This window comes from Pyxicephalus adspersus, chromosome 3 (genome assembly GCF_032062135.1).
Source record: "Pyxicephalus adspersus chromosome 3, UCB_Pads_2.0, whole genome shotgun sequence".
NCBI lineage: Eukaryota > Metazoa > Chordata > Amphibia > Anura > Pyxicephalidae > Pyxicephalus > Pyxicephalus adspersus.
The window spans coordinates 151,901,687-151,924,702 of NC_092860.1; the positions used below are offsets into that span (position 1 = coordinate 151,901,687).

The 23,016-nt window shown below is 41.9% G+C and overlaps 2 protein-coding genes across 2 annotated transcripts; one reads left to right on the forward strand and one right to left on the reverse strand.

Moving 5' to 3' along the window:
- The first annotated feature begins 1,530 nt into the window (after window positions 1-1,530).
- ANKRD53 (ankyrin repeat domain 53) lies at window positions 1,531-12,022 on the forward strand. The gene is made up of 6 exons (XM_072406693.1): window positions 1,531-1,633; window positions 7,883-8,042; window positions 8,917-9,116; window positions 9,857-10,021; window positions 10,318-10,438; window positions 11,207-12,022. Exons 1-6 carry the CDS (start codon window positions 1,623-1,625, stop codon window positions 11,924-11,926), a joined length of 1,377 nt encoding a protein of 458 aa, XP_072262794.1. The 5' UTR covers window positions 1,531-1,622; the 3' UTR covers window positions 11,927-12,022.
- Window positions 12,023-13,587: 1,565 nt separating this feature from the next.
- TEX261 (testis expressed 261) lies at window positions 13,588-21,863 on the reverse strand. Its single transcript, XM_072406694.1, has 6 exons — window positions 20,678-21,863; window positions 19,383-19,462; window positions 18,313-18,466; window positions 17,109-17,176; window positions 15,505-15,607; window positions 13,588-14,193 (listed from the first exon to the last, which is right to left on the reverse strand). The coding sequence occupies exons 1-6, from the start codon at window positions 20,745-20,747 to the stop codon at window positions 14,078-14,080; spliced, it is 591 nt and encodes a 196-aa protein (XP_072262795.1). The 5' UTR covers window positions 20,748-21,863; the 3' UTR covers window positions 13,588-14,077.
- Window positions 21,864-23,016: the final 1,153 nt, after the last annotated feature.

The window sequence follows — 23,016 nt, forward strand, 5'->3', positions numbered from 1 at the left end:
TAGTGTCAATCGGTTTAGTTCTGCTTTATGTTATTTATATTGCAGAAAACTTTCCATCCTTCTAATTTTCAAATAGGTCATTTTTTACCAACACCATTTACATAAAGAAATGGCTGCTGATCAGGGACATAGGGTGCATCTACTCCTTCCTGAAACCACCCCCTTGGCATTGCCAAGCCGGGACAACCATGTGGATGATAAAAGAAATCAGGGAGTTTATTTCAGAAGCACCCACAGCATGGAAGGTCTGTTTTGATGAATTTTGTGCATTTCTGCAAATGTTTGCTGTGCACATTGCATGTACACAAGCTGAGGACCCTGTACCTTAGAGAACCGTTTCAAAAATGTTTTTTAAAAAGTTAAAGCCCTTCTCAAAATATTATTCAATCACTGCCATCCTGCAGATTTTGTTTCATTACCATGTGAACAGAAAGTCACTCAACTAAATGCAACCAACAGATTCCAGGTGTGTGTGGAAGAATTCATCTATACTGGATGCCCCCCTACATTCCTCTTGCTATGAAGTTTTTTCTTCTGGATCCCAAGAGGACCCCGTCATTAGACAGACAAAAGAATATGCCCAGGTCACACAGACAGTGGGATGGTCACCTGAAAATGGACCTCGCCTTCCGTAGACCGAAGAGAGAAGATTCAGGACTGAGGGAACACATAATCATGGATTTAGGTGGAAAAATCATGTGCAGAGAGACAGAGACAAACAATGTTGTTTTTTTTAACATAAAATATTACATTATGCTCACGTGTCTTTAAAACACCTTCAGTTTTTTTTTTGCTCATTTGAGGACATTACCCACCACTTTTTGCCAAGGAGACCATTGCCAGAAAGTGAGAAAATCCCATATTTTTGTAGAACTTCCCCTTTGGATGATTTACACTCACTTCTTGTCGTTTCACTGGTACAAGAGGTAAGGAAAAATCTACCAACTGCGACACAGAAGGGAATGAAGTATCCCTTCAAGTCAAGTTACCCATATGGTTGTCTGTCCCAAAAGTGCAGCTTTAGTTAGGCTTTAAATATAAAGAGATGACTACACATAACAGTAAAAATAATGATATAATAAAAGTAAACAACCTGCTCGCCTCTTAATAAATAAGCTTCATAATGTAATACAGCCAAATAGCAAAGGACTGACTCTGTTGGACACTAGACGCCCCAGTGCATACTATCATCAGCCTATAGACAGGTATTTATAACAAAAAGTAAAGCAAAACATGTTGAGGGCCTGCAGGAGGAAAACTATGATTGGGGGGGCTTTGGCAACTTTTTAATAGCAAGGCAGTGATTGCAGTGCAGTAACTGCCAGCAAGTGGTTAAACATCTCGGTAGAGACTTCAATAAAAAAAAGAAGAGAATAAAATAGCCCCAGGGCCCTGAGCAGAGTGTTTTTATGGCACAAGTGTGAGAAGTGTGCAGGAAGGAGGACAATGGCTGACCCTCGCACACACCTTGTCCTGTATTCCACGCCCCACACGTTGCTTAGTGACTGTGGTTTGTGACTTTCAGGCTCTGTACTTTCTGACTCGGATTATGTCTGCCGCCACATTCCCAGAGCCCCGTTAACCCTTCATGAGGGGAATTTAGAAGTTATCAATCCTCTGCCATGTCTCAAAGGTAAGCGAATGACACAGCTGGGGATCGATAAAATGGCACTGATTGATAGCTGCTAGATAAAAAAACATTTCCAGGGACACAGGCCCGAAAATTTGATATTTAACAACTTATTTTTTTTTTTAAATGGACCTATCAGAAATTTTACATGTCATAAAGGCAGCACAGGGCAAGGTCAGGCACCAGAAAATTACATAGCTGTGTCATCTCCAAGCTGGGATCTCCGTCCTAAAAGTTGATGATGACTTCAGATGGTGTCTGGACAAAGATGGTGCTGTCCTTGAGAGAGGGGCAAATGAAGGCATTGCCTAGAGGAGTATTGTGATTTCTGTGGAAAGTAGTAAAGCAATGTTTCTCAACTAGCGTTCTTCCAGAAGTTGCTAGGGGTTTCTTGAGCAATTTGGACCTCTTAGGCCAGTTTAAGAAGCACCAATGATATAATGAGGATTATATTCTTCCCAATGGCCAGCAATGAAAGAGGCATTCTTCCCCACTGACCATCATACTATGTACTGTGAGCTGTAGATATAGTAATTAAAGAAGTTTTTCAAGGGTTTCCCTCCGTGAAAAAGTTGTGAAACACTGTAATAAAAGTAGCAAATGCCAAAAAGTGTTACATGGACACATTACTTAGCATGCCTGTGCTTAACAATTATATCTGATACTGGGTCTATAGGAGTGAGGGACTGACAAAAGGGAGATGCAAAGTGTTCCACTGCACGAGGGCCCTGAACTATCCTTAGCCTAAGGGGCCCAAGTCTGTTCTGTACAGGGTTCCATTAAAAACTACATCCACCACTGATAGGAGTGAGTGAAAGTGTGTGGATTCAGTTCAGTGTTCACTGAATGTTGTTCAAAGTTTTGATCTCTGTGTTTGAGTTGAACCCCACAGAAGTCTCTGGGAGATACATTTTGCACATAAAGAGTTGAATGTTCTCAGGGTTTCTTCTGTTAGGATTGAATACCATGAGGACATTCATTCAAAAGAGAAAATAGCCTCAAAAGAGAAAAAGAACATAGGGTGAATGTTATGCCCTCTGAACATTCAGAAAGAAAATAAGTTTATTCAGTCGAATTTCCACATGTAGAAATGATGAACATCAAACTGATGAAGGGAACCTGAATCTCTACTGATTACTCACTAAGCATTGTATTTAATGAGCAAACATCACCTTTAATGTTCTCTAAATTCTCAGAATCAGGGTTCAGCTGATCCAGATATCAGGGAGGACTTTTAGCTGTCTTTTAGGTTGGCCACTTGAAAATTTGGTTTATTGTTGGTTGTTCGTAAGGGTTCAGTCTGGTAAATGTTTCTCTTATTTCCCTCCAACACCCAGACTTGAAGGAAGGGTCTGCTGTAGGACCCCAGTTGCATACTATGAATGATCATGGAGTTTTGTGTATTCAAACATCTACTTTTCTTCATCTTCCTTTATCTACAACAACCTTTCATGACCTTTTTAACATGAGGGAACCCTACAAATAACTTTCAGGTCTTCAGGGAACCCCTGTCAATAATCACTATATCCACAACTCAGAGTACTTTAGTATGATGGTCATTGGGAACAATGTCACCCTATAACCAAAAAAAAATGGCATCAGTAAACTAGGGTCCAAATTGTTAAATGATCCCGTAGCAATCTCAAAAGGAACCTTAGGGTTCCACACAACCCTGGTTGAGAAAAACTGATCTACACTATATGGCCTAAAGTTTTTGGACAGATGACCGCGACCACAATATGAGCTTGTTAGACATCGGATAATAATGTAGCATTGTCCTCAGCTCCTTTGGAGCCATTTCACTCTTCTGGGAAGCCTTTACTCAACGTTTTGAAGTGTGACTGTGGGAATTCGGAATCACACGATTGGCTAAAAACTTTGTATGCATCCATAACAGTAGCCTTCAATGGAGACACCTGAAACCAAAAACTTGCAAAGGATGTCCACATGTTTTTGATCACATAGCAAGTGTGTTGGTGAGGTGTCCACAAATGTTTGAGGATTCTATCTACCTCAACCTTTTTCAATGTTCTTACCCCAAAGGAACCCTTACAAAATTTTTTAGGTTTAGGGCAACCTGACATTAGTAAGCAAGAGTGTCCCAATTACAGTGGTGGTCAGGCCTTGCAGACAGCTATAATGATTATTGGTGTCATTCCCTGACCTTTCCAAGTGGCACTGGTTTTGGAACTATAAAGACACCAAGGTAGATCAAGCAGCCACAACTGAAGGAGCTCCTAGCAACCTCTGGAGGAACCCTAAGGTTCCACAGAACATTGGTTGAGAAGCACTAATTTACACTAAATGGTCCACAGTTTTTGGACACCTGAACATCACCTCAATATGAGCTTGTTAGACATTGCATTAAAAACAAAAGAAATTTTGAATGCAGTATCATTAACAGTAGCCTTCACTGGAGACACCTGACACCAACAATTTGCAAAGGGTGTCTACATGCTTTTGGTCATATGGGACGGTGAGGTGTCTACAAACATTTGGGGTTTCAATCTACTGTATCTATTGCAAACTTTTTTTAATTATTTTTTCCGTAATGCAGCCGTACATCTAATTTAAGGTCTAGTGGAAACCCTGCCAAAACTATTTTATGGATTGTGGGCAAACTGTGCAAAAAATATGTCTGGCATCATTGGTAAGAAGACAAAATGTCCCTAGTAAAGTGGTGGTCAGACCTTACAGACAGCTAAAAAGATTACTGGTTCCGTGCCCTGCCTTTGCTCTGGAACTGGTACTGGAATTAAGTAGGCCCCATTGGATGGGAGGTCAATCAAGGTAGGTCAAGCAGCCACAGCTCAAGTAAACCCTAACAACATCTGGAGGACCCATAGGGTTCAACAAAACCCTGATCAATCTATCCATACCAACGTTCACATTTCGGCAACAAAACCCGATGTATCTCAGCTGGCAGGTATGCCTTGTTGATCTCTTTTAAGCTTAAGCTCCAACCACCAGAATCAGCAAAAGCTTTAATACAGAATATTATAAAGCACAGGTGTCAAACACAAGGCCCGTGGCCTGAATCTGGCCATTTTATGTGGCCCACGTAAGCTTCCCTGTGACTGTTGTTGTTGCAGGAGCGGAGGAGAGAAAGTAGAGCCTGCTGCAGGACAGCACTGCATGGTGAACTGTTTCAAGGCCTCGCTGCATAGGTGTGGGGTGTGTTAGTGTAGGGGGGTGTGTTAGTGGGAGGCCAGGGTGAGAGAAAGCAGAGCCTGCTGCAGGACAACACTGCATGGTGAACTGTTTCAAGGCCTCGCTGCATAGGTGTGGGGTGTGTTAGTGTAGGGGGGTGTGTTAGTGGGAGGCCAGGGAGAGAGAAAGCAGAGCCTGCTGCAGCCTGGAGCCCTCTGTGAGACAGCACTGCATGGTGGGCTGTTTCAAGGCCTCTCTGCATAGGTGTGGGGTGTGTTAATGTGAGGCCAGGGAGAGAGAAAGCAGAGCCTGCTGCAGCCTGGAGCCTTCTGTGAAACAGCACTGCTTGGTGAGCTGTTTCCACACTTGGCCAGACCTGATTGTGAGGGGGGGTCTGGGGGATGCTGGTGGGAGTGGAGGAGGGCTCCTATCTACTGCAGTTTACTGAATAGCATCGGAACCATGCTAACAGATATACAGGTGGTCCCCGAGTTAAGGACATCCAACATACAGACCACTCCTAGATACGAACAGAGGAAGAGGGGGCGGTTAGCATGACTTGCAGAAGAACTTTTTTTCTGTTCTGCAACTTCTGTTCTGCAGGATCTGACACCACACTGCATAATATTATGTTGAGAGAAACATCTGTCCTAAGTGCATTTATTAAAATAATGTACCTGTTCCGACTTACATACAAATTCAACTTAAGAACAAACCTACAGTCCCTATCTCATATATAACCCAGGGACTATCTGTAATCATACAAAACATTTAAGGGAAGAGGAGATAGAAATGAATGACAATTTGCACATTCTGCATCAAAACACATAAAACCAATTACTATGCTTTGTATCTGCACCAGGTGACAGTGTCTAGTAATGAGCCTGGACTTGTGACACTTGGCTTTTGTTGACTAACCAGGTGCAGTAGTATGTGGTTGAGGAAGCATCCCTATTCTATGTTTTTTCAGACTCCTAAACATTGAAAAGCATCCACGATAGAAAAGATTGCTGAGTTCTGCTCCAAAACTAGTAAGCATACATATTGCAATATTTCATTTTGATTCTTTCTTTGCAGCCTGAATGACCCTGCAATGAGCTTGCATTGTTTACAGGTGTTCCAATGTTTTTTCCCTATATCAATTAAAATTTTTATCAAATGCAGGGACAGGTTTAGCCAAATGTGGCCCTAGGGAAATATGAAATGGGGGCTGCACATACACAGCATTTCAGCTACTTGAACCCCCTGCCATTCTGTCAAATAGGGCCCTGAAAAAAAAGGAGACCGCACTGCATGGTGAGCTGTTTCCACATGAGGTTAAAACATTATAAGTTTGAGACTAAAATGTTAAAATCCTAATGAACAATTCGGCCCATTTGATGTAATTTTGCCCCTTATATGTTTGGGTTTGACACCCCTAATACAAATGAATGGCATGAGCTAATTAAATATTAAAGTACTGTATATCTGAAAAAATCCACATGGAAGTGGAAAGCATCTGGTACTTCTTTATTTACAGAGATGAGAAGGAGGGAAACTGCATTAAATTGACACAGAAATGGCACACGTATTTTGCCGGCAGTGTCAGTGGGTCAGGTCACATGGCACATGCATTATAAAGGGGGGATGTACACCATGCTGACCCATGTACGACCCCTGTAATCCCCTGTACTGCATTAGGCTCTTGTAGTGGATTACCGGGGAATTATTTGTGTCCAGAAATAAGTTAATGAGGGGAACAGAGGAAATGAAACGCCATGTGTAGAACAGGATTACACATTGTTTCGAAAATGAGACGGCAACCCAAGGCCACCCAACAAGTACCTTCTAAGTGAGACGAATGGCAAGCTCTGCATGGGAGGGGAGCTGTGTGATGCTTGGTGTTTAGGTAGAATGCCCTATGAAGGACCTATGACCACAATTTTTAAGCACTTACTTATAAGTTTGACTTTTAAGGTAGATAACCCTTTTATATAAAGTTAAAATGATTTATCCTCTAAAAAACTTTATTTTTTACAAAAAAAGGAGAAGCCCCTCCATATCTGTCTTTACTGCCGTGGCCTGGGATACCTATATCACGTATCCCAGGAGGCTTTGGGCTGTTCCTTTTGCATATGCCCTGCTTTGGACATGTGCAGAAGGGACTTTTCCCTGCAAAAGAAAAAATGTCAATCTCAGCCATGCTTAAAAGAAGATGGCGGCAACTGGCGTATCCTCTGTGCTGGGAAGGGAGAATCCAGGACGGAGCAGGACCAAATCAAGACAAGCTGTGGAGGGATTTAGGGACCTGAAGAAGTAAAGGAAAATGTGATTTTTTTATTTTAATAAAATTTCCACTTTAAGGTGTATATGGCATTTCTCAGGGAGGGTCTTCTGCTGGTGGAACCTGACCATCATGCCATTTATAGTCTTCACCAGAAACCTCAATTTCAAGGAGGTGACACAGCACAGTAGGGAGACAGAGACAATATTTTGTGACCTTTTAACAAGAAGAGTCTTAATAGCAGGATTGCCATGGATTATTTTAATACATGTTGCAGATTTGAAAAGAACTAAAAGATTTAGGTAATTGGCTATGTGTAGATTTTAAAGATGAGGATGAGATATTGCATTATCACACACTCATTAAAAAGAACCTATCTGTTATCTTCCAAACCTGAGGACTCATCTTCTCTCTTCTATCGCAGATTGGTCTGGAGCCCTGTACACTTATTTTTGTCTAAGCTGCTCAAACCTTTCGCCTATCATATTGTCTACAACTGTGTTTCTTGATCTTCATAACATGGGGGAACCCCTACGATTACTACTATATCCACAGCTCCCAATACATCAGCATGCTGGTTAGTGGGAAGAATCCCTCATACGTTGCTGGCCATTAGAAAGGTTGACACCCTTACAGATATTCAAAAAGATCATTGGTGTCAGTTAAACTGACCTGAGAGGCAAAAACTGCTCATTGCTCATGGAACCCCTAGCATTCTCTGGAGAAACCCTGGTTGAGAAACGCTGGTCCCCAATATAGGCAAAAGGTAGCAAAAAAACAGATTTATTGTTGGAAGTCACAAAAAAACATGCACACCGATGTTTTTGTATTTCCTGCAGGAACAGAAGAATGACCCCCATGCCACCTGGCCCTAAGAAGTGCGCTTTGGCCAAGATGGATGTTACCAGTGACCAGCTCACAGCGGCCTCTATTGGAAATGTAGACTGGCTGAGGCTGTGTATGAGGGTAGCGGACTCTCGCCTCGATCAAGACAGTAATGTAAGTGTCAGCTCATCGGGCTGCAGTAAAATTACATAACGCGGCTTCTATCTCCCAACACTAAATACTGTAGGATGAGGACGGTAAGACCCAGTTAATCCTCTGTGACCCAGTAATCTGAAGCCATCTGCTTTTCTCTACATTATATGATGATTTGAAGATAATACAACACAATGATGGGCAGGAGCTGTCGTCTCGAGATAAACTCTGGCAATTTGCTGTATTGAATATCATTTAGTTAATTAATCTATTATGGTGAGGTCGCTGACCAGCTGTATGTGTGGCAGTGCAGCACTACAAAACCCAGAAAGCCTTTCCTTTCAACCATCTCCAGTCTACTATGTACTGGTATAGCAAAACACTTTAATTTAATCAAGAAAAATCATTTAAAAAATATTTTTGAATATATGACATGATAGATGTGATATTCTCATTGTTGACCAGGAGTCTGTTTTACATACTTGCTTCTGTTTACAGTGCTCCATAGCTCAAGGTGAATATTACATACATACAAGTGAGTCATGAGAAGAGACTCCACCTCCCTCCATAGGTTTAAGTGAAAGAAAGTATATCTGAGAGCAGACAATTTCTACTGTGCCCACTTTTAACAAAGTGTGCCCTGTAATTAAACAAAGAATATCTATCAGGGTTCTCCCCAGCTTCTTTTTGTGGGGTGTACCACCTGACACACTTTAGTGACCACACAGCTGTTTTTGGCCGGTTACTGAAAAGTTGGGTCACAATACAGGGTTCATCACCCACCTACAGCTTCTTTCCACCCAGGTACTTGACCCATAAAGCATTGTGTAAGATTTATTTTATTGGGAGTGTTGTGTAAGAATCATGTCATGATACAGTTTATCTCACTGCTCAGGGATTCACAGCTTTACACATGGCAGCTCTGCACGGTGGGCTCCAGTGTCTGAAGTTTCTGATTGAGGAATATAAGGTGGACGTGAACCTGCCCAGCCATTCTGGATGGAGAGCTCTACACCTCGTCCCAAATCAGAACAACAGGAAAAGGGCAAAAGAATGTTTGACATTTTTACTGCAGTGCGGGGCTGATGTCAACATGTAAGTAACCTCAGATTCAGGGGATCAGCCTTAGGACCCTTTGGACATTAAGGCAAATGAGTGTTTGCGATTGGTCACCCCATAACCTGTCCAAAAATGACATCATTAGACTACCTAGGTCACAGGGCCATGCTGCTACCCATCACAGACACGTCCACAACCCAATCTCAGTCTATAGTCCAAGAAGCACTGATGGCTGGGGGGGGGTTGCCAGTGTTAGTTCAGTGTTCTTCTTAAGAGCCCTCAGCCCTAATGCAACAGTGGGCTAGCTTTGAGGAAGAAATAAGTAAATATAAAAATTCCTTAATAGGTGTGTGTCAGTCAGGAAGAGTGGCCAGTCCTAGGTGTGATAGCTTGTATATGGCCCTAGTTATTGCCCACATTTTTTCAGATCCCGTTACACAAACTGCAAGTGAATGAAAGGGCCAAGCTAAGTACAATCAGGCTGGGGAGGAAAGAGCTAAATTATGGTGGATGTTTCCAGCCAGGAAATGAGGCACATTGACTTTCTGAAGATTTAAATGCACATTGTAAAAGCCATTTTATTACAGAAGGAGAGGCTTACAAGACTAAAAAAAAGAAAAATCTAAGAAAGAGTTTTCAAAATTTTGCATCGGCCTAATCGTCACTAAAGCTTTCCTTACTACCCACTTATAGAATCAAGTGATGGATTCAAAGAAGTTCCCAGCATGTTCTAGTCATCCAGAAGTAATTATGCTTATCCTGTTCATTAAATTTAGACAAAGCGAGAGCAAAGTGACCCCTCTGCACCAGGCGGCTAGAGAAGGCTTGGAGGACTGTTTGGCCATTTTGGTTGAAAATGGAGCAAATGTACATGCCAAGGACGTACACGGCTACCAACCCATCGACTTGTGTAAGATCTGGTGCCACCGTGCTTGTGCCAGGTAGGTCATTATGAGCTACAATAACTATTAAGCACTCAAGTGCAAAACATTGGACTTTGTATGATGATAGATTCAGAAGAGAGGGAAGATAGCATGTCAGTGTTAAGGATACACAAGTAAGTCAGAAACCTAGTGCTGTTGGAGAAGAGCAGAGCCAGGGGTAAGAGTGCCCTATCGTGTCAGTATGCTGTGCGTTTTGTTGTATAAAACAATGCCCCACTGCAATTTCATACCATTAATATTAAACATATATCACCAATTCTCTATTCATAAGCCAGATGTATTCTCTATTGCAGATACCTCCACAATGCCATGTGGAAAAAAGACAAGCAGGAATGTGCACACGAGCTGAAAAAGATGGAAAAATTGAAACAAAACATCCTGGAAATGGACAAGGAAGCTCGGTTACAGATGATGGTGAGACATTGGGATCTCCCAATTATGTTATTAGAACTCAGAACATACATGTATGGCAACATTATAGGGTCCTTGGGTTTCTTGGTCATGTACCCCACCTTTTAGGGCAGTTTTTCTCAACCAGGGTTCAATGGAAATTCTAGGGTTCCTCCAGAGCTTGATAGGCACTCCTTGAGCAAAGAACAGTGACACCAATAATCTTTTTGGCTATATGTTAGGATGACATTCTTCTCACAGAGCACGGCATTATTGGATATAATTATAACAGGGATTCCCCTGAGGACCTGAAAGTTATTTCAAGGTTTCCCCCATGTTAAAAGTTTGAGAAAAGCTGTTACAGGGCGACAGCCATCAGCCAGTTATGCTTTTGTGTTTTCACCATGTAACATTGCCACGTGGTGGAAACTACAAGGGTCCATATGTTGGCACACATTGAACAAAAAATAGTCCACCAGGATCACCATTAAGAAGCTGGTCCTATGCAAAAATGTGCTACTGATTCTAGTGAGTGTATGTAGACAGGATTTGATTAAAAGAAGCTGAAGATACATAGCAAAGAAAAAGTGACCTAGTTAAGATTTTAGGTGACCGAGTAAGTAAAAATACTGGGCCAGCTCCCAATAATTATTTGAACTATTTGTATAAGTGGTCTTATTAGCTATGCCTACAGGCTTATCGAATACGATTACCATTTCGGAACAGTATTAAAAACATTCCAACCAAAAAATAGCCATTTTTAAAATTATTAAACTCTCCTTTATGTTTTAGGAAACTCACACAATCCCCCACCAGACTTGCTCTTGTGAAGGAGCAGAGACCAAGAAATCAGCAGAAAAAGCAATGGGTAGAAAATGTGAATCTTCATCAAACTCCAAACCAGGCCAAACGTCTTATAAATTGTTACCAGGTAAGGAGCAGCATCAGAAAAAGCTTTCAGTCTCCCAGGGTTTAGACAAGGACAGTAAGAAGAAAAGGACAAACACCACCCCTATGTATGGGACAGCAGAAGAAGCCAAGAGACCTGAACACAACGAAGAACATACAAGTCTGAAGTATGAGTGCCAACGCAGTCAATGGAATAAAAGTTATAATCCGGCAATGCCACCAGTCACAGATATTTACCGAATTCCCACACTGCGTCTGGGCACTGACCCTGAAGATGTCAGCATACCAGACTTCAGTAACATAATCACACTTGATAAAGATGAGCATGGTCAGCCACAAATCAAGACCATTCAAGGACAAATGTTACCCTTCAAGCCCAATCTGCCATACGAGACTATTCAGAGGTGCCTGTTCCCTAAGGATGGTCCAAAGGAAAGGATCTGCAAGCCATACCCGTTTAAGGCCAACCATGTTTTTGATGTGCCCAAAAAGCAACAACCTATGGAGGGGAGGAAACCAGTTTCAGAAATTTCATTCCACTTGAGAAACAACCTAGATTCTAGGCTCAGAACAACCAATAAACCAATCTATTGTTGGCCATGACCTTCAGAGACACAAAGTTTCCAACAGTTCCCACTTTCAATATGCAACTATATCATATGATAGCGGTCGAAGGCTAATAAAATCATTAAAGTCTGAGCATTTAATGCATCTTCTGCATACTCCATGTTACACCATATGGTGATCTGGTCACTATGCAGTCAAAAGTATGTGGACACATCTCCATATTATTGGGTTCAGGTGTTCCCAGTGTTGGTTACAGAAACATCACAGCATACAAAGACATGCTACAAACTTGTGAATTTTTGGTATTGAGTTAACAGCTTGGGAAAGGTAATTTCCTTATCCATGACCCATGACCACTGTTACAAAGCCAACAGCAAAAAGACATAGTTTGACCAGTTTGGTAAGGTGAGTCACTTGCACTTGGAGTCTTCAAATCAACCCCATTGAAATGCCAAATGTGAGATGAGTCCTCTATTCCAACATCAGTACCTCAAAAATTATCTTTTAGCCACAAGAGGAACTAAACCCCCAAAAGGAACCTGTCCCAATTCCCTTACAGGGTGCTGCCATCTTAATGACTTTCCTCGGCCAACTTGTTGGGCAGGGCCTGGATGCTGTAACCCACGCAGTTTGTTTATTCCCGGCATGCGCAGGGAAAGCTTGGATTGCTTGGCAGCCAAAGCTCAAGCTACACATGCGCAGCTGCTCTTTCTGACAAATACTTGGAGCAATCAGGCAGGTAAGAAAATTATTGAAAAAGGGGCATCACCTGTCCCTTACTGCTATATTGACCTGCCTGATCATGGATTCCTAAAAGTGGAACTTTAGTTACAGAAAAAGTTGTCCAGCATACTAATGCATGTGGTTTTGAAACAAGGTTTTCAACAAGTTCAGTGTTCTCCCCAGATTTTTAATTTTTCAAAAGGGGAGAAGCTACAGGCAGGTGGTCAAAAAGTGTGCAGGAAAAATTGTGACATATTTAGTGTTCACAGCTTTTGCTAAAGGAAACCAGTAACCCCTGTATTTGTCAGCTTTCTACTGGCCCCCTATACTTTGTTCCAGCTTCTTCTGTTCTAATGCCCACCCACTTAGTATATCTAATTTTTTCATTGTCTTTGTATTATGCCCTCCACCATCCAGTGTCCCTGTAATTTGCTCCCACTTTTTAGTAATCACCCAAAAACAGCCGGGTGGTTACAGATAAGCACTGGGTGCTGCTAAAAGGTGCTGGGGAAAGCGCTGAAGCTGACACACTCTGTAGGTATGATGGTTAGGTGTCACAAAGTGTATAACTAAAATATAAAAGCCTCACATTACCAGTGGTGACCCTGCTGGCCATAATTTGAAAACCATACAGTGTATTAAAGATGAGGGAAAAAACAGGTCTAGGTAAATCTGTCTTCACATCATTACTGTACAAGAAGGGGACAGATACAAGACCAGTCACCCTGGACAAGGAACTCAAGCACCATTGACTGGTCCTTATTACATCAAGCTCCTGCACAAAACAAACATTCACACTGGATACATTAAAAGACAACATTTCTCTATCCTGGAGTTCATCTTTACCAGTACCTTTTACTGGAAACCCCTGAACTCAGTTTGTGAAGATTACACACACCTTTGGCCATGCAGGTCATACCTGGATTTCGCTATTTTTCCAGGCCCAGAATCATAGGGATATAGGAAATAACACATTAAGAAACAAAATTAGTTTATTTCACAGGCGCACTAAACTAGTGCAGTGAATTCACAAGACTGGCAGGGTCCAGTATCTACCATGCTGAAAACACAAATTGTTCATCTGCAGAGCTCAGTAAGAAAACAAAAAAAAATCTATTGGCAATAAACTGTTAAAAATATCCGGCGCATTATGATCTATCCTTTGTACCATCATTTTTCTTAAATTATCTCTATTAGAACCTCCATGGGGTTCAGCACAAGTTCTAGCAAGTGTCACTTGTTCGGTGCTATCGCCAACCTATGGAGGAGGAGTTCATCCTGTGGAGACCAATATGCCCCTCACTCATTTGGTATTGCTGCAGTTTCTCCTCCCTATAAAATCAGAAAGCTTTCAGGTGTCTTGAAGGCTGAGGCCACTTTCCGTATTCCTGCTTGCTCCGTCATGTGATTCAGCATGGCTGCCTTACACAGGTTCTCTTTGCATTGTCCTGGCAGCCAGCGATCTTAGTATATTTTCTGCCTGCTGGGAAGGATGGCTTCCTTGATAAAGGAAAAGATGACCAGGATTCCGGAACGTTTTCCTCTTTTACCTTTTGTGAAATAATTTGACACTACATCATCTGTGAGAAGAGATATGACATTGTAGTATGTTAGACTTTTTTTTTTATACAATCCCAGACAATATTTTTCAAGTAGAAATATGAAAATATCTCTGCAAAAGTATTCAGTGTTCTCCCCAGCCACTTTTAGCTGGGCGCAGCACCTGGCACACCCGGCTGTTTTTGGGTGATGACTGAAGTGAAGAGTTGGGTGAGGATACAGAGGCTGCCACTCGCCTAAAATTTCTTGCCAACCAGTTAAAAAAATCTTTTGGTTTGAACACTGGTATTTGTCTACCATACATCAATATAGAGTTGTTTCTTTCTTCAGTCAAGGAGTCAAAGAAAAATGCTCTATATTCTTATTCTCGTGGCTATGTGTACATAAACATCCTGATTGTAAGGCCAATGATGACCTCTATTCTCTTCTTCAGCATCACCACCACTCCTATAACTATCTATGGAATATTGACCTTACACCCTGGGTGGCTATCACTGTGCTAAGGCGACATCACTGGGACTGAGGAAGTAACTGGGAGTTTACTGAGGGTAAATGGGATTATTGGTAATGAAGCATCCCTCAGTGAAGCCCAGAGATGTCAAGCTATGTCATCTAGAAGGGGAGGGCTGAACCTGGAGTATAAGCAGTGTTCTCCCCAGGCCCATCACCCAGAACTTTTCAGCAACCACCTGGCTGTTTTTGGGTGGTTACTGATGAGTTGGGTCACAATCTACGGGCTTTCACCCTCCTATTATTTCCTCCTACCCAGCTTAAAAACATTTCTGGGTTGAGCACTGATAAGGTTTGTATATTCTTCATATTCCTGCAAATAAGATTTAGAAGAAAACCTGTCAGAATAGAAGTGTGTACCATGGCTGTGATACTTTTACAGAATTTGTGAGTCACTGATCCATTATCTCTAATGTAAGTGAAAGGGGAGAATGAGTTCAAACATTCCAAACAAGCCATCAATATCAGTTTGCTTCTATAGGCTTCCCCTTAAAATGACCCTGCGTTTGCAGTGCAAAGGATCAAATCCTGGCTTTTAAAGTAGCGGGTAAGTAGTTTGTCACCATCTTTTATTCCGTTTTGCAGTTAGTAAAGATAGGTTACCCTTGGTAAGCACCAATGAGAATGTTTTTCCTATCTCTATGTGACAGAGTCTATAGCTAGCACTGCCACAGGGAACGGTTGAGTCACATGTACCCAAAACACTAAGTGAAAATTTCTAGATCAGGATCTAAAGCCTAGAACCTGTTCCTCTGACAATTGGTTCACTTTAAGAACAGTGCCAGTCAGCTAAATCCTTGCTATGTCTGATTTATGCTTACCTCCATGCTGGACTGTAGATGGAAGCACGTTTTCCCCTGCAGACAGGGATACGAAGAAGGCGAATGGGATAAGCCATAAGCAGAAGGTGAAGTATGACAGAACCTACAAAAACAAAACATGGAACGTTATATCTGTTCATTGTTTATTGTAAGGTACAATAAACAGTTTTTATTCCAGGAGGTACAGTTGGTTGCTGCAGTATTGTGGAAGCATTAGGTAAACAAGCTGTTTACATTTCTTGGGGAATTGTGACATTTCTGCAGCTGATTTCCGATCACTGTTGATAAGGTTGCAGGATTATGATTATCTGGCATCATTTTTCAGGCCAACTTAACCTCGTGGAATAAATAGTGTTATACAGCCAAGCTGTATATATAATAATGAACATTTCTTTTTTAAGGATTGAGTTTTTTTTTAAATCATGAGTTAAAGAAAGGCTTGAAATAACCTGTAGCTGACTGATTCCTTTACCCAGAGTGCAGTGGCCTGGTTTCCAGTGGTTTGATATTGTGCCAATGACCAGAGCTCTCTACACTACAAATTAAAGCACTGTGCAGAGCCTGTTTGCTGGAAACCCAGGATCCTACCCTGTGTAATAGAATAGCGGTCAATCTCTCAACCGTGCTGTCACCAGAGTATTTAACCCTTGCTGGTGAATACAAAGTAAAATAACAAAACCATATTTATTATTGCACATTAAACCTGACTGGATCAGCATAAGCAACCTATATAATTCAGCTCACCTTTAATGCCCAACTGTAGGTTGCTCCTAAACGTACCCGAGCAGTGGGTGTGCTAGGTACTCATTTTGCAGGATGAGAGGGATTATAGAAGAAGACAGGCAACTGAATAGGCAAGTTTTCAATAACAATAATTCTAAATGGAGCTTGTGGGTAAACGTGTCTGGTGGTGGAGCAGGTATGTGCGTAGTTCAAACAGATATTGTGTGGGAATCCATATGAGGTTCGACCATGGTGACCGAACCTGTTCCATTAGTGATCCAATAACAGTAACAAGTCCCCATTCTATTGGAGTGTTACACGTTTACGGGATCGATTTCTATGTGAGGTTCAGCTATGGTTACAGGGCAGGTTTCAGATCAGCCAGAGCAATCAGTGTCCTTGACAGATTACAAGTAAATCTCTGGCTAAACCTTATGTGTCTGCTGGGAGAGGATTGCAACTCCTCATCCTTTTGTAAATGCTCCCTCACAAGCTGTCTTCTATTATGTAGTGGACTTACCGTCACGTTAGAATTAAAGGCGCCTCCAGAAACAGGAAAAGCTGCCTCATAAGTAAATGTAGAAGCACAGCCTATCAGAATATTTCCAACATTCCGGTGCTAATTCCATGTACCAGGTCACCTCATCTGCAGACCTCCATTGGTATTTCTAAACTGCATATTATATAAATCCTATTGCGAGCCATTTAACAAATATCTGGGCTAATTTTAGGCTGGTATGCCAGTTGCCATATTTACAAGTATATCAGTTTTCAAAGGCAATAGGCATTGGGGGGGGGGGGCTAGGAAAGGTGTTTTTTTTGCCTAGAGATGGGGTTTAATAATTACACTCCAGATTGAGTAGCCTGGTTGGCACACATACCTCTGCAAAAGGGTAGTATTCTTCAGCGAAGTATTGAAAAGCCAAGTAGTGATTCAGAACCACCAGCACTGGAAAAAGACACATAAATGTTCATGTTAGAAGATAAGTTCAAAAATAATATTTTAACTATTTAATATTAATATTTATATAATATTTCAGACTGGTCAATGAAACGATCTGCTCTCTTCTACTTCATCAGCATTAGAGCATCCCTGATGCAGTTCTTAGATTTTTGATCCTATACATTTTCCATCTATGCTGTCTCCACTCCTCTTATTGCACAACACAAAATTAAAGAAGCAGCTGAGACAATCAGACTTCTGTGTAATGACCATCACAGGTTCACTAACCTTTGAGCTTTACACAAAGATATGAGTATTGAAGAAATATAATAAATTATTGTTGGGGTGGGTTTAGGTTTCTAGAACCTCCAAAAAAATCTAAATAACATAAAAACTAAAATAAAAAACAAAAACAGACACTGAAAGGATAGTGGTCTTCTAAAAAGGGATTGAACTCTAACAGGGTTCTGTGCTGTCTGGGCTCCTGTCTGAGTCCCTGGCTATCTATATTGGCCATGTTGGGCTGATGCAGCTCCCACACATTTGCACAGGAGTTACTTCAACATGGCACAGTGTGCTTACCTGGCAAAACAAGCCAATGGGGGGGGGGGGGGGGGGGGGGGGGGGGGTTGGGATGGAGGGACTCTGACAAATGAGCTTACTTTACCCACTTTCCAGCTGCTCATATGGCTACACTGAAAGAAAGAAATTACACTGAAACATCTTCAAAAATTGACATTTCTGGGAATGTTGATCTACTGCTCCCCTTCCAAACTCAGTAGTCCTACCTGCTGACATGAAAGTCACCATATTAATTCAGGGGGTCAGTGGGAGTAACAATGAGGGTCAAGGAGGCTCAAGAATCATCTGCTGAATACACGAGGGATATTATGTTTTATGGAGCAGCTTGGGTAGTGAGGGAGGTGAGTAAGTATTCACTATTTTCCTCAAAAGAGAGATTTTTTTATTTACATGACAGAAATACTATGGCTTTCTAACAAAAAGCCATCCTCTTCATTTATTCCTAGCTCCTCAACTTGTGACATCCGGGATAACATGAGAAAAAGCACCGCGCAAACCCAATGAAACCTTGGAATATAAGTGGAGCACTAAGAAAGGCAATGTGTTCCTTTAACACTTACCGCATGATATTATAAAGTTGGGAGATGTTAGCATGATAAAAGGGAACGTCTGCAATAACCCGAAATACACCACATTGGTGAACAGTCCAACACCAATCATGATTCCTGGGAACTTCTCAAAGAAATAGAGACCGATCAGTACACCTGTGGAGAACTGACAGAAAACAGCCATGGTCAGCAATCACTTCACATTTACTAACCAAACTAGAAAAATACCATAACTTACTGCTTCTGGGACTACAATTCAATCACTTTTTTGCGATAACCTTTAAGCCCAAATCAAAGATTTAAAAAAGAAAAACTTCCTGTCTGGCACTATGCGTGTTTAGGTCTAGAGAAGTATTCCTCAACCAGGGTTACTACAGAGGTTGCTGGTGGTTCCTTCAGCAATTTGAACCTCTCAGGTCAGTTTAAATGACACCAATGATCTGTAAGGGTGACATTCATCCCAATAGCCAGTAATTAGGAGGCATTCTTCTCACTGACCACTATGATAATGTACTGTGAGCTGTGGATATATTAACTAAAGAAGTGGCTTCCTGAAGCCCTGAACGCCAATCAAGGGTTTCCCCATGTTAAAAAAAAGGTTAGGAAAAGCTGGTCTAGGGTGATTTAAAGGGCTTCTTTCGGAAGATATTATTGAAGTTTTATCACATAATACAGCAAGTTTACTTCAACGCAGGCTCCTCTTCTTTGTCAGACAATTCCATTAAATACTGGAAGCACTGGTCACAGGCACCAATATCATCACCTACAATAGTCTTGCTCAAAAAAAAAAAAAAACTTAAGGGTCAGATGAAAAAGGGGCAACACTAGATGCCTAGGGAGGAATAAGTAGGTAAATGTGCTGCTTACCTAAGCTTTAGACCTAAGCAAGCGTTTATAAATTACCCTGTGGGGGAGCCTTAATGCTTTCTCTAGTAGTTTTTTTTTTTATTACTTTTTTAATCCTGGAGTTCAGCTTTAAACTTTGTCCTGAAATGATTATCAATGTTTTGTTTTTAATAACCAAAATCTACTACCTGATATCGCTACAGCTTACACTCATACTTTTAGCACTTGGCACTCACCCAAATCATGTACTTTATTATCCTACTGGTGGCAACGGTATATTCCTCTATTAATTCCGCCACATAGTACAGGCCAGCAGCTGCAATGAAAATAGCAGAAACGTATTAAACAGCATCATAAGGAAGATCTAAACCCAATCAGTAACATTTCATTAGAGCTTTAAATCTGCAGCTTTCATGCCAACAATACCAGTGATCCTGCCATGGTCTTTGTTTAGAAACAACCGGTTATAAGGTGACAACTGTCCCCCAATTGTTTTACAATCTTTCCCTATCCTTTATGGAATCCACGCTGTTATTGGAGAAAGGCACAGACAATAGCTCTTCTGCAATAATCTCTCCTACCTGCCTCACCACTCTGGGTTTCGGGCTTAGCTGCGCATGTGCAATGTCCGCTTTGGTTGTCCGAAAATGAAGGAACTCCCTCGAGCCAGAGTAAGAGTAATGTCATACTTGCCCGGCCATTCAAGATGACCTAAGATTACAAGGAAGAAAAAAAGATGGCGGCAATCTGCAAGGGATCTGAGTAACTAAGGGTTGAGTTCCACTTTAACTGATTCCAGGCACCAAGGTATGCCGGGGTCAAACAGTGAGCTGCACATGGCTGAGATCCACTTTAAAGCAGAACCCGCAATACTCATCTCTTCCGTCACGGGGCACCACCATGCTTCTCAAGAGGATCTTAGGCCATCTTGCACAGGAACTCATTCTTTCCTGGATTATAGGGTATTCTGCCAACCAAAGCTGAAACTGTGAATGAACAGCTCAGTGTTTTTGGACAGATACCCTCAGAGATCAGACAGGTAGGGGGGATTACTGTAGAAAGAACATTGCCTGCCCCTTCCTGCAATAATGACCTGCCTCATCATGGATTCCTAAAAGTAGAACTTTAAGGCGTGTAGGCCAGATTCCTATCCACAGACAGACAGATTCCAACATATTATAAAAAAAAAAAAAAACATCTTTAATACAAAGGAAGTTTCAGAGAAAACTATGATGAACTTTTCATGAGGCTCTAGAAAAGTAGAATTTATATATTTACTGATAATTAACATCTGACTATACAGCGCAGAGCCAGGAACAATTTGCAGCCACTTCAGTACTCTGCATATTATCTGTGTAGATAGTTCTGGAAACATGTCAGACCTACGTTTACCCAGTGCACAGCAAACTACGACAAGTCTGCTATGCAAACATTGGATGTTACTGGAAAAAATAAGTAGTAGTAGCAATCTTATCAGCGGGAAGGAACACACTGCGCGATCAGACTTCACCGGACCTGTTCAGAGACTTACCTATAGCCAGGGTGACAAAGGCCACCTGGATGAGCAGGGACAGCCAACTCAGGGCGTAGATAAACCACATCTTGCCGCACAATCTAGACTGAAGCTTTCTTCTCGCCTGCTTGTTTTTACAGGCTCTCTTTATAAGTCAGCGTCACAGCTGCCTGAAACCTTCCTAAAAATAACTCAAATATTTCTTTTAATATCTGCTGTATAATAAGAAGTCAACTTCTGCAAAAAAAAAAAAAAAGCTTGCTCTGCTGTAAATCTATCGCCTGATACCTCAAAGACTAAGCTATTCCCAACTCACTGTAAGCCACTAACGCATGCAGATTTTTGTTTCTATCTACTTCTTATTGCAAGTCACCAGCAGTCCAGTGCAAAGTTCTCTTTGATTCGAGCTATGTCTCTACTTCAACTCTACAAGGTCCCGGTTTGCTATAATAATTTCTTATTATCGTCAGCAAACCTTCCCTGCAAGTTTAATGTAGGCTCCTACAAATCACCCCGGGCCCTAATAGAACTCCTCAGTCCTTGCAGGTCCCCCAATAGAAGTCCTCAGGCCTCGCCGATCCTCTGATCGAAGTTCACATTCAGTACGAACGCCAGCAAACCTTCCAGCTAGTTCAATGCAAGCCTTGTAGGTCCCTAGCTTAAAACCCTTCTGCTCCGATTTCGAGCAGATTTTGATTGCAAGCTCCTCAGAATATCCGTAAGCAAGTCGTTGTATAAATCTGCAAGATATCTGACAACAAGCCTCCCCCCAGGTATTAATTTTTTTCCAATGTCTGCGATTCTTGCAGTGTGTTTGGATGCAGATCTGCTTTCCGATTGGCTTGCACGGCCCCTGCAATCTTTGGGTGGAGGACCCCCTGTATTATTTGAATGTAAAATCATACAAGGGATCTAAATATCCTGATGAAGGCCCTGATCCAGCAGGTGAATCCTCCAGCTGTTACAATCTCCTCACCCAATGGGCCCCTCTGCTACAAAGGTCTGCAAACCAGCCCAATGCAAGCAGTGTTATTCTGCACAGTCCTCCCCACTACTTCCTGCAAACCGCCCAGCCAGCTTCCTGTCTCTCATACATAGGTGGTCCCGTCTGTGTCACGTCATGGGGGTCCTACATGTCCAGGGGCCCTTTCTACTGCTCCCCGTTTCACTTTCACCCTGCTCCCCGTCCAACAGAACAGCTAGTCACCCCACCATAGAGAGTAAACTCCTACAGGAACCATAGAGAGGCGCGGCTCATCGTACTTCCGGTCTGCGATATTTTTTCCTATTAACCATAGAGTTAGTGTTACTATCGAGACGTTTGAGGAAGGAAAAAGCGCCATATTGGATGAGGGACACGCTGTTCTAAAAGCCGGCTATTGTGCCCTTAGTTGAGGGCGGAGACAATCATGTGCGTCGTGATTGGCTGGCTTCGTTGCCATGGTAGCATTTGTTTGCCAGCGAGGCAGCGTGTCATCTTTGCTGGAAATGGCGCCAAATCAGCTGACTGAGATGCAAAGTTCAGAGATTGTAGAATGATATCAGTGGAAGCAATAGGGAAATAATCACAGCATCAGCTAAATTTGTCAGGGATATTGCAGTAAAATAAATATAATACTGATACATTAAAATCATGTAAATTTATATGTTTATTTTTAATGAAAGTATGAAAAAATATAGGGGGTCTGTATGTAGCATATAAAATATACTCTGCTTATATGAAGAATATTTACTGCTTTGTTTGTTTTCAGGGAGCGGCACCTACAACAGAAACAATCAGCGGGATGACCCTGAAAGCTGAGCACAAGATGGCCTTGAAGGCTGATAAGAGACCCTTTCAGTTAATACCATTTTGAACAAGATGGTGGACAGTCATTTCTGTGACAAAAATGTTAGGCAAGTGGTTTATCCTCACCTTTACCTTTTTGTGAACATTTATGCCCATATGAACTTCAGTGTACAGTATTGGACAATCTGCTTAATGACAATTCAATAATGACTTAAAAAGGAAGTAAACCTCAAACTACCCAAAACAAAAAAAGTCACACCTTCAATCTTGCAGGGAAGTCGATCCGTCGGGATGTTTCTTCCATCAGGTCCCGCGTTGTACCGGTATCTATCGTCGGGGTAACGCTGGAGGAGCGCCAGGTGCCGGAATCTTCTCTCTTCTTCCAGGTTCCCCTTCCTACGTCACCCGAGGTAGGCGCAAGATCGGGTGACATAGTTTGGGAGAAACTCACTGCGCATGTGAGATCAGCAATTTTTTCTCTTTAAATGACAGGGCCCTTCTGTGCGGGCATGTGCAGAAGGAGCAGCCAAAAGCCTCCCGGGATGTGTGACATAGGTATCCCAGTGAT